Here is a 13,021-nt window from a genome sequence, read left to right as displayed (position 1 = left end):
TCTAGAACGACTCATCTTGCTTTTCCAAGCTGCTGGTTTCCTGATATCCCTCCAAGACTCCACTGGACTCTTGGCTCTCTCTACATTCTGTGTATTGGAATACCCCAAGTCACCAAAGTTACTCAGAAGCTACTTAGGGTCTCAGTGTCAAAAACCAGCATGCTCATTTGGGGACAACCACTACAAAAACAAATTCAACAACAAACATGTTGAAATTCGGACAAACTTTCAAGAAAATGCCATTTTACTCTTTTATCTTCAAAAAGCTTTAAGGGACCTGAACTCTTCTGGACTTTGCCAGTTATTATTTGACATTTGTTTTACAGGTAGATATCAATTTTTATAATAGTTTTGTGACACTTTCCAACCTATATTCTCTCCCTGCCTCTTTTCTCTACTTTCCTGAGACAGTAGAAAATATGATACCATTCATACGTGTGCTATCATGCTATACATATTTCAAAGTTCCTCATGTTTTGAAAGAAGACATAAGAAAAAAAGATATGAAGGAAATGAAGTGGAAAAAATGGTTTGCTTCAATCTGCATTCAGATTCCATGTTCATTCTATGGCAGCGGAAAGCCTTTTCCATCCTAAGTTCCTTGGAGTTGCTTTGGATCCTTCCATTATTGCTAATAGTTAAATCATTCAAAGTTGATCATTGTATATTATTGCTGTTACTTAGCTATTTAACCTTAAACAAATGACAATCTAATTAAGCCTTAGCTTTTTCTTCTTTACAATATTGATAATGAGTCTTGTTTCATAGGACTGTAAGGGAAATGTTTCATAAATATTAAAAAGCATTATATAAATATGAACTATTCTACAGAAAAAGAATAAAGTTGACCTTTCTTTTTTGGTTCCTTAATTTTATTAAAATCTTTGGAATATATTTCTTTCTTTTCCATATTCTCAACAAGTTTTAACCATAATGCAAGGTTCTGAAGAGGCAGTAAGAGACTAGATAAACAATGCTAAATAAAATATGATGTAGGGGGCAGCTGGGTGGCTCAGTGGATTGAGTGTCAGGCCTAGAGATGGAAGGTCCTAGGTTCAAATCTGGCCTCAGACACTTCCCAACTGTGTGACCCTGGGCAAGTCACTTAACCCCCATTGCCTAGCCCTTACCACTCTTCTGCCTTGGAGCCAATACACAGTATTGACAACAAAATGGAAGGTAAGTGTTTTAAATTAAAAAAAAATATGATGTAAATCATAAAAACATTTCTTTTAAAGCATATGAAAAAGCAGAGAAGTTTAGTAGAAATAAGTGCTACATTCAGATTTGGGAGGACTACCAAGGGGAACAATCATTTATTAAGTATCTATTCTGACCCACGCACTTTGCTGAACTCTTTTTTTTTTTAAACCAGTACCTTCTATCTTGGAATTAGGCAATTAATTGGAATTAATTGGATTAGGCAATTTGGGATTAAGTGACTTGCCCAGGGTCACACAACTATGAAGTGTCTGAGGCCAGCTTTGAACCCATCTGTAGACCTGCCCTCAGTCCAATAAGCCACCTAGCTCCTTCCTGTACTAAGCTCTTCCTAGATTTTAACTCAGCTGACCCTTGTAGTAGCTCTGGGAGGAAGATGTTATTATTTTCATTTAACAGTTGACACAACCAAGGCCAATAGAAGTTAAGTGCCTTGTTCAGAAGCACACAGTTAAGTAGTAAGTCCTGATATGAATTTGGGTCTTCCTCACTCTGAGCCCAGTTTTATATGCACTATGTCATCTAGAGGTCTGGACTTGGCTTCCTACTAAATAGGGTGTAGCTACTCATTTAGAGTTCTCCGACCCAGGGCAAGTTACTTCATTGTTTTTGGCTTAGTTTGCTCATCTCTAAATGGCTATAATGATTCCTGTTTAATGAATCCCTACAACAGAGGGTTGTTGTGACTATCAGAGAAGTTAATATATGGAAAACAATCACAAACCTTAGAGAAATTAGTCAGTCAACATACACTTATTAAATATTTACTATGTGCCAGACACTGTGTCAAGCATTATCTAAGTTACAGTGATAATAAGCATTTATTATTATCATTATTAGAATAAAGGTGGATGAAATATAGGTAACAACAATAATAGTGTGTACATTTTTATGACATTTTAAGTTTTACAAAACACTTTTTTCACTATAAACCCATAAAATACAAGTCATACCTCCATCCACCAAAATTGGATAAATTATTTATAACACTCATAGCACCTAGCAAACATGTATTCAGCAAGCTAATGACCTAACATAACTGACTGCTATTGTTTTACAGAAATGTGGCATATTGTAACAGTACTTCAGCTATACAAGCATAAGTAAAAGGCACTTGGGAAATTTCACTATGTCTCAGAGGCATAATCTGATTCATGGTTATATGTTGTTTGAGTAAACTGGGTAATTTTCCTTTAAAGAAAATGGTTCCTGAGTCAAAACATTATAGGATTTTGGTTTATAGATAATAAATAATAATAATAATAAATATTAACTAGCATTCATATAACACTTTTAAGTTTTGAAAAATGCTTCATAAATATCTCATTTTATTTTTACAACAATCTTGAGAAGTAGATATTATTATCATCATTTTTACTTTTTTTACATTTTTTTTCTTGTATATCTTTTCTTTACATTAATACATTCATCATTACTTAAGGAAATGAGGAAACTGAGATTGAAGGAGGTTAAATGACTTATGCAGGGTCACACATCTAGTGGATAAATACCTAATGCTAGATTTGAACTTAAATTTTCCCAACTCTAGTACAGTGTTTTATCCACTGCATCACTGAGCAACCTAAGAAGCATCATCTGTGGGAGAAGCTGGCATATTTGCTTTTATAAAGAAACATAATCTGATGAGTGGTTTTGAGAAATGTCAAAAGGTAATGAAGCTGGTAGAGGCTCTAAAGTCTCTGTCCAGACTTTGGTATATCATCTTGAAGATGGTTAAGACTTTCTGAGTGATGGGAAACCAGACTGATGGTATTAGAGATTTCAGGAGAGAGCCTTAAAGAGCTTTTAAGAGAGAGAAATTTATGAATGAGAACTCAATCATGGAATCAACACATATGGATCAGGCATTCAGAAGGTACCAGCAACTGTTAAAGACTGGATATATATGTCACAAATTAAATAGTCCCTGCTCTTAAGGGTCTTGCATTTCACTGAGAGAGACTATAAATTCTTATATATATACATATATATGTGTATATATATATATGTATGTATGCATAAAATATTTACTTAATAGGCACAGTCCAACTAACAAAAAGTTATTCTATAGTAGTGAAAAAAATCAGATTTTTAATGAAAGAGAAAAAGAATCTCAAGGGAAATAATTGGGGAGGGGGAGGGGAAATAATCTACTTGGCACTCATTAGAAAAATAGAAAATAAATGACCAGTTGAATTGATTGAGTCAAAAAAATCCTGAAATTAAAGTCATGGAGCTAAGTCTTTTGTTCTGCTGCATGACCCTTTGGTAGAGGTGTCTTGTCTATTGGAAAGTATATTCCTTGAAAATAGGGACTTTCTTACTTTTCCTTCTGTATCACTGGCATTTATATTATTTATATAATAACTGATATAAGGACTTTCTCTTTGACAAAAACTGCTGATAAAGTAAGAAAGTAGCCATTTGGAAAGCATAGTGACATGAACATTTTCAGACAGAAAAGGAAAATGATAATTTAAAATATTTATATAAGTATTATAAACTTTTATATATTTAAAATATGCAATATGTCCTCTTTTTTGCTACAATCACTTAGTTGACATAATTTAGTGATGAATTGAACAAGAGTTCACATTTTTTTCTATTAAACCCCTACTTTCCATCTTAGAATCAATACTGTGTATTGGTTCCAAGGCAGAAGCACTCTTCTGTAAGGGCTAGGCAATGGGGGTTAAGTGATTTGCTCAGAGTCACACAGCTGGGAAGTGTGTGAATCCAAATTTGAACCCAGGACCTCCAGTCTCTGGGCCTGGCTCTCAATCTACCAAGCCAACCAGTTGCCCCCAATTTTTTTTTAATTCATCATCAGACTTTTATCACTTTAGATACCAAGTGAACAGGTCATTTTTTTTCCAAATCTAACCTTGACTGTAGCATATATCAGGAATGTTTAAAAGGGGGGAATTCCTATCCCATTTAAATAAATTTTATCCTATGTTTATTCCTAGAAGATAAACAAGAGGGAAAATATTCAGATTTTTTAAATGTGTAGCAATTTCATGATACCCAAAATATAAAAGACTGACTATGGATGTACAAAGACATTGAATGCAGTTTGGAGGAGGAGGAGAAGTAACTGGGTGGAGAATAGGAAAGGTCTTCATGTATAAAAGAAGATAGCATTTGAACTGATTTTTAATGGAAATTGGGGATTCTTGGAGGTAGAAGTAAGGAAAGAGTGAAATCCAGGGAAGGAGAGAAAAGGTTTTAATAAGCCATGAAAAGTGCTCAGAACTGAAGCAAAAGTTCTCGTGGTGGTGATGGAGAGTAAAGGAGCAATTATATGAAGAGACACCAAATGATGTAACTTGTCTATTGTGAAGATAACCAGACAACTGTAAAATATTACACTATATTTGGAGTTTGTGGAACAGAGCATTTAGAAGAGACAAATTAAATTATCTCTTTGCCACGCTGAGCACTAGTTAGACAAATCTAGTGCCATAGAAAATTATTGTGGAAATATGCTCATGTTTTTTAGTGTGCTTCCTTTTAAAGAATCACATTCTTTCTGGTTTCTTAAGCAGAAAACCAGAAATGGCACATAGCCAAGGAAAGGAGGATATAGCTAGGATTTGTGAGTATTTCAACTATTAAGAATGCCAAGCAGTCTTTGAAACCAATTCCAGTTTTTAACTTTACTGGATGGACTAGCCTATCTTCCTTCTGAGTAAGTTACTTGCTAAGAATAATCTTTGTTGTAGCAGACCAGCTGTCCTTAGTGTTTCACTAGCATTTAGATTCTATGTTTTTTCATATTTTTGTGTTCTCTATGCTATAGTTGGACACATGTGCATTGAACAAGTTCAGCCAAAAGCTTGAGAGCTGGGTTTGTAAGTGATGAATGGAAGAAAATGAAGAACCAAGATTTTATTTTTAAAAGAGTATTTTAATTTCTAGCTTGCCATATATGCTTGAGAAATGTAAAACATAGTCAGGAAGAAAAATTGAAGAAACCATAAGAAGGGAAAGGATTTCACAGTTTGACAGTGACTTGGGCTACTCCTCTGTTCCTTTAGACAATGCATGTGTATCCCTACTCTTCTGTATTGTGGAACATTACACCTCTAGTTTACTGAAGGAATATTTCTTATTATTTTTATAATGATAGCTGAATAAATAATTTTTCTTTGGAAAAGGCAGGCAAATATATACTATCTGGTAGTGTACCAAGAATAGTAACTGAATTCTTTAGTACAAAGGGCAATGTTGACAGTGAATTTTGTTTAAACACTGGGTTCTGTTAGAGTCTCTTACATTATATATATATATATATATATATATATATATATATATATATATATATATATATCCTTGATACTTAGGCCAGCATGTCCTCTGAGAAATTTATATCAAGAAGAAAAGGTGTCTCAACTTCACTCTTGAGCCAAAAACCTAAAAGGTATATCCTTACATTATGATCCAAGTGGAGATTTTTCCTAGGATAGCCAACAGTTTGGGGATTCTAGCATTGAAAAGCAATGACTCTTTTAAGAGACTTGATTTGACTTATACAAATGTACTCTAAAGGAATAGTCGTGCAGAAGCTCAATGCTTAACATAGCAAACAATTCACCATGATATTCTCTGTTACTCTTGATCTGATTGGCTCATTCTAAGTTATATAGCAATCTTCAGCTGAATTTTTCACGTTTCCCTCTTTAATCAGTTTCTCTTCTAAATTCAGGGAACAAATTGGCAAATTTTGGCTTTTGTTTCTTCAGGTATAAGATCTCTTCTTTCTGACACCATTCATGAGTTTTCAATATCATTCATTCTTTTTTTCCTGCTCTTAGCACCAACACAGAATTTCTTTCTTTCTCTGCAATGAGATGTGATTTTTAACTGATGTGAAGGTGATAAGCTGAAGAAAAGAATTCTACTCAATGACCTTCTGAAATAAACCATAATCCTTCATGCCCATGTCCACAGTGAGTCAGTCTGAGCAATAAGCATTTAGTATGCACTGTTATGCACCAGGCACAATGCAAAGTGCTGAAAATATTTAAAAAAAATACCAAAGTCCCCTCCATCAGAGAGCTGGCATCATGTAAACAATTATGTACAAACAAGGTATATACAGGATAAATTGGAATCAGTGGAGAAGAGGGAAAAATCTAAGAGTAAGAGAAGTCAGAAAACACTGGTAAATGATGAAATTTTGGCTGGAAATTGAAGAAGAAAGTCAGCTAAGAGGGTATCTAGGTGACTTGGAGATAGAGAAGCAGTTCTGGAAATGGGAGGACTTGGCTCAAATCTGGTCTCGGATACTTCCTAACTCTACTTAAGCCCAGTTTACTTAGCCCTTTCCTCTCGTCTACCTTGGAACTAATACTTAATATCAATACAAAGACAGAAAGTAAGGTGTTTTTTTAAACAAGAAAAGGATGTCAGGGAAGTCAGGAGGTAGGTAATATGAGGAAGGAGAACATTCAAAGCAAGGGGACAGGCAGTGAAAATATTCAAAGTTGGGAGACCGTGTATCCTTGGAAGAAAGGCAAGCAGGTAAACATGACTGCATTTCAGAGTACATGGAGGGTTGAGGAGTATAAGATGTAAGACAAATGGATATCTGTGTGTATTGAAAGGAGTGGGAAGTCAGGTTATTAATGGCTCTGGATGTCAAACATGTCAAAAAAAAGTCTGAGTTTTTTTTTTTTGTCCTGGAGGTGAAAGGAAATCAATGGAACATTGAGTAGGGGTGTGATATGGTCAGTTCTGCCCTTTAAGAAGACAACTTTGACATCTGAGTGAAGGATGGGCTTAAATGGCGAGAGAATTGGAACAGGCTAACAAACTAAAAAGCAATTAGTATTTTGAGAGTAAGGCGCTGATGACTGGGACCAAGGTGGTAACAATGTCAGGTAACAATTACAAAATAAATGCAACAGATTATTCCAAGGAGATGAGACTTGACATCAAAGTAGTAGCAGTGCCAAAGACAAGAAGGGGGTTAATGCAAGAGAGATTACACTAAGGTAAAATGGACAGACCTTGGCAACTGATGGGACACGGAGAGTGAGAGAGAGGGAAGTCAAGAGTGTCACCCAGAAAGATGATGTCCAACCAAAAGTACAGGGAAGTTAGGAGGAAGGGAGAGTTTAAGGAGAAAGAGAATGTGTTAAGTTTTGAACGTGTTGGGTTTAAGAAGTCTATGAAACATCTAATTCAATATGTCCAGTAGATAGAGATACAAGAATGAAGGTTGGCAGAGAGGTTAGAGCTCAAACATTGCTCACTATTATAGAAAAAGAAAGTTTATTATCACAGAGTGAATAATAATTATTTGGAGAGAAATTTGGCAGAGAACATTTTACTGATGGTCTATTAGAAATGGAGAGGAAACCCATGAATCGAGAAATGGTTAGATGAGTTATAGAATATGGAAGTTGTGGAATACTATTTTTTTCTTCTAAAAAATTTTATTGATGCTGTTTGAAAAAAGAAGCAAAACTGCTGTCACTTCCCATGATACTCTTGCCTTCAATAAAACCTTCTCTGTAACAAAGACAGACAAGTAAGCTAAAGAAAAACATAGACCATGTCTAACATATTATGGTTCATTCTATATCTAAAGTCCTCTTTCCTAAGCAGAGTTGGAGAAGTTTTTTCAACAACAGTTCAGTAAAGACATGATTAGGCTGATGTTAATTCTTGTCTTCCTCTTTTATTTCCCTCTGTACTGTTGTAGTCAATATGTAAATCATTCCTGTGGTTCTGTTGTGTTTTCTCTGAATCAGTTCATATATCTCTCCAATTTTCTCTGAATTCTTAATGCTCATTGTTTCTTCTGGTGCCAAAATCACAGAATCACAGAATCAAATGTTTCACATACAAAAGAGGTCCTAGAGGTCACCTAGTTTAATCCCTTCTTTTTACTGATGAGGAAACTTAAGCCCAGAGAGATGAGGGGCTTGGCCAAGATAATAAAGATAATAATTAACAAAGCCAATATTTAAACTCTGGGTTTAGGTCTCTAAATACAACACCCTTTTCCCTATTATATTTTCCAGTTATTCTCCAAAATTGGGGGGGGCATCAATCCATTTTTTCCAAGTTATTTGCTACCATTGAAAGTGTTGCTATAAAATGTTTTTCTATCTCAACTATTGACTTTCAGTAGTGGCCTCTACATTCTTTGAAATATGTCCAATAACACCAACATTTCCCTCAAGCAAAACAGTGCTCAGCATTTTTTTAGTGGAGAAAATACACTCCTCTTCTTAAAAAATAATTTTTAAAGGTCATTAAATACCATCAGCTGTAATGGCCATAGAGTCTTCAAGGCAGTGTCTAAAACAAACAGAAGGGGAAAAAATCCTTGATATGGATTTGGAACAAACTCCTTCTCTGCATCACTGCCCTGGGATATTATACATGTTATAGTACAATGCCAGCATACATGGGAAGTGGGATTTTTCCTGGCATTGTGCACCATAAATGCAGAACGCTTGTTCCATAAAAAGACACAGAACAAGACAGGCATGTTTGTTGTTAAAGGAAACCATGTTTGTGACTAATATGTTAGAGAAGTCATTCAAGAACAATCCATCCCTATATAAAAATTACTTTTGGAGGCTGCCAAGGTCATTGAAATATGCAGGTTATCAATCATGCATGTGTGGGTTAGGGAAGATAAAGCTGATGAGGGACACAAGTTACATCTGAAAGTCTCAAAAATCTTCCAAGTTTTCCTTTTGTGAGGTCTTAGAAATTTCAAGTTTCTGTCAGATCACCTCATTTTTCCTGAATTTTCTGTTGACATTTCAGGACTTGTATATCTCTTCAGCCAAGGCTGGATGTGTATTTCATTGTGCATACAGAGCTCCTGGGGGTTCAACTGGCTTTCTGTAAGCCTCTCATGGCTCATCAGTGGGACTTCTCATAAATGCTTTGTGGAGAAGGGGGTTGAGGAAGTCTTGGAGGGGGTGGGAAAGAATGAGGCAGTGTAGGGGTGGGAGAAATCAGGGAACCGCCTCTTCGTTAAACTTTCCCAAATCAAGTCTTGGATAAAATGCCTGTCAGATCAGAATTAGCATGTACCATTTCCATTCATATATAGTCAACATTCCAATTACATTCATTCTTAGTCCAGGTATCTAGACATTTTTTCTTCCTTGTTACCTTTACTTTTCTTTCTATTCAATAATACCTCCTACTAGAACTGGAGGAATAGAGAAGTAAAATAATCTCTAAGAAGCACGCTGACTTATTTTTTTTCTTTCTCTGTATCCCCAGAACATAACAGTGCCTGATACATAATAGGTGGTAAATAAATGGATTCATCTGAGGAAAGTTAAAAAGACTGGTTGACTGAGTTTTTTAAAATCATCTATGGCATGATTTATGTATATTATGAATAATATATAAATGTAAACATATTAATATATAAATATATTGATAATATCTACACCTTCATTATTGTTATAGCAGCTATTACCTTCATTCTAATTATGTTCTTATTTTACATTCTTTTACTTATCTACCTTCAACAAAATCCTATTAAAGTCTCTTCATGAAATAGGATTAATTTGGGGTTCTCAATGGCCATACTGGTACATATATTTGGGGGGAGGGGAAGTCTTATAAAGCTAAAAATCTTCAAATCTGGACTCAATGGCAGATTATTATCTGAAGATCAGACTAGATAATATTGAAGATGTTCATCAGCTGAAGGTTAGCTACCAGGGGATTTTTTTTTTTTTTTGCAGTTATGGCAACTCATAAAGGTCTGCTATGATAGAGAAGAGTTCTGATCTGCATTAACTGGAGGAATATGAAAGCTGATGGCATTGTGAATGCAGAGTAATAGTTCAGATTTCTGCTTTTGATTTCATCCTCCAGATTAATGTCAAAGTCTTTTTCCTAAAGCATAGTTATATCTGTGTCTCTTTCTGACTTAATAAAGGCCAAGGACCCCATTTATTTTTAACATCAAATACAAACTCACCTATTTATCTTTTAAAACCCTATGAAATTTGTCTCCAATGTCTCATTCACACAATCTTTGATCCAGATAAACAATCCTTGTTAATGTTTCTTAAATGATACACTCTCTCTCCTACCTCTCCTGGAAATTATCCTTGAATACATTTAGTGGAAATTTTGCATTATACATTAAAGATCTTGTTTGTAAGACATATGAGATTAGTAGTGAGTTTAAACTTCATATCTAAAATGGATATCTACCAAATATAAATGGTAGTTTACTAGTAGGGATTGAAGTGCCCATTATTGAATATAAAGGATCAAGAATCTTAGATCTTAAAAGTGACAAAATATAATAAATATTTTACTGTATTTATTTTGAAATTTTTATTTTTCTATTTTCCAGGTTCATCTGATGTTTCCTGACCATGTACCTAAGCCTTGTTGTGCACCAACTAAGCTGAATGCAATTTCTGTGCTGTATTTTGATGACAGTTCTAATGTCATTTTGAAAAAATACCGAAATATGGTTGTACGCTCATGTGGTTGTCACTGAAATTAAGTGATAATATAGTAGCAACAACATTCAATTTTAAACTAAGGTTTATCAGACTGCAATTAAAATATATGTGTTTAGAGAAGAAGGTTTCCTCTAAAACCATTCCAGTTCACTCCATCTTTCATCCTATGTACAGTATTATGTATATAGAAGCTTTTTATTTATTTACAGGAATGTAGTCTCTTTAATGGGTGGATTATCAGTACAATCTATTTTCTAGATCATCGCAGTATATGATAGATCTGAGTTTTAGTGGGTTATGTGGAGAGCCATAAACTCATTCCATTTCATCATTTTAAAATATCTGTACAGTTTTCCTGAAACTAGAACTCCTGTGACTGTTTTATATTGTTGAAAGAAATTGAATACATTTGGAAACATTGTGCCAATGAAAACCATGGTAGGATATTTATTTAGAGAAGAAACTAAAGAAAAATAATAATAACAACCCAAACAAAAGTGCTTTGGATCAACTCAATTTGTCTTTGAGAGGTCCTGCTCCATTCGATAAAGTTAAATGTTTAACCAATGTTGAGTAAATAAATGGTAGGTAGAACATAGAAACTGAAAGATTGCACATAATTGTTATAACTGTTTGCTTTAACAGAATCAGTGTAACTCTAGGAGCATGTTACTTCTTGGCTAGTGGAGTGTAGGTTTTGCAAAGAGCTCAAAGCTTCAGGAATTATGTGGAGACAGGCTCGAGCCTGTGTCCATAACTTTCCAAGTTAACACTAAAAAATTGTAGTACAACCGTCTTACCTCAAATAAATCATGTTTGTCTATTATCTCGAGCACTACTGCCGCAGAATTTTTTTCATGTTTAATAACTTAGTCCAAAATAAAGAAACACATACATGAGCCACCCTGCCCCTTAGACAAGAGTTACTGTATGTGTCCAGGAGCAGAAGGACTTCAACAGAGCCATTTTCTTGAGCTCCTTGTTACAGATAACTAGACTTTGGTGACTGATATGATGCTAGGAGTCTTAGTTGGGAGAAAGTACTGAAAGTCAACTGAATAAAATTATCCCAAACAAAACCCCTTAAATTACTTTGACACACAAATTGATACATTTAACCAAAATGTTCTTAGAGAATTTGCTGTTTAGAAAGAACAGCTGAAATCCATTTTTTATATCTTTGAGAATGTGCTCATTCAAATTCATGTTGTTTTTTTAAATGGATATTTCATAAAACTTCTTTCCAGCACAGCCAATTCCAAGAGGAAAGGTTCAGTTGTGTGTATGCGTGCATGTGTGTTCTTCCCTCTGAAATTAATTTATTTTCTCTCACTGTTGGCATGTCTTCTGAAACCATTCTAAAATATATACTTAACTTTTTGAAGAATGGGCTATTGTTTTCTAGGACAGTTCTCTTTGTGGACTCACCTTCAGATTTATAAGTAGTGACTTCATTACCTTCCATAATTATGCCTATTTGCAGTTCATGTGAAAATGAATAAAGCACAGTACTACTTGTGAGTTTCTCATTTGGGGTCACTTGGTTAAAAAAATATCAGGAATAACTTCAAAAGAGTTATGAGTTTGTTTGTGATTCAGGTATATGGTTATGCTATTTTAAACACAATTTATCCTAGAGAAAATTTGATGGTTAACTGTATTTTGGGGTTCATTAAGTAATATATTTTTGAATAATGGTGTACCATTGTGAGATTTTTTTTAAAAAACTGAAGTTTATAATATTATTCTTTAAAATGTGCTGTTTAAAATATATTTCTATATTTTAAAATATAATAAACCTATAACACTATAGGTGGCTCTATCATGTGCTTTTTTTATAAAAATTGGTCTTCATTATTAACAATTTTTTAATTATAAACAATTTTAAAGCACAAATTGTAGAAAGTCTGGAGATAAAAAGTTAAGAGGGAGACACGAGTTCTTTATTTTCTAAGGTGTCACGTAAAAGAGTGATTATACTTGTTTTGCTTGACCGTGATATAAACTGAGGCGAATTATGTGGAAATTACAAGGAAAAAGATTTTTGCTGAATATAAAGAAAAGAATTCCAACAATTAGAGTTATCTAACCATGGCATGATTTGCATGAGGTGTAGTCAGTTCCCATTCCTGGAGACTAGAGAGCCACTTGGTGATATTACAGAGGAGCAGCTTTGGATCAAGTAATGTCCTTGAAGGACTAGTCTCACTGAAAGACCCAGAAAAGTCATAAGCAATATAATATAAAGACAATGGCAGAGATTTTCATGTAAGATAACAAGTTATCCAAATTTCATTATTCCTCCACTAAATCAACCTGGAATGTACTGC

At 34.3% G+C, this 13,021-nt stretch overlaps 1 protein-coding gene across 1 annotated transcript in view; it reads left to right on the top strand.

Annotated features, from left to right (window-relative positions):
* The window catches only part of BMP5 (bone morphogenetic protein 5), a 188,584-nt gene extending 176,083 nt beyond the window's left edge, over positions 1–12,501 (top strand). The window contains exon 7 of the mRNA XM_001364733.5: positions 10,577–12,501. Within this exon, the coding sequence (XP_001364770.1) occupies positions 10,577–10,726 (150 nt within the window). The 3' untranslated portion in view covers positions 10,727–12,501. The remainder of the gene's footprint in view (positions 1–10,576) is intronic.
* The last annotated feature ends 520 nt before the right edge of the window (positions 12,502–13,021 follow it).

The sequence above is a fragment of the Monodelphis domestica genome, chromosome 2 (genome assembly GCF_027887165.1).
Source record: "Monodelphis domestica isolate mMonDom1 chromosome 2, mMonDom1.pri, whole genome shotgun sequence".
Taxonomy (NCBI): domain Eukaryota; kingdom Metazoa; phylum Chordata; class Mammalia; order Didelphimorphia; family Didelphidae; genus Monodelphis; species Monodelphis domestica.
The sequence above is the reverse complement of the archived record's forward strand: the minus strand, read 5'-3'. Positions and strand labels throughout refer to the sequence as shown.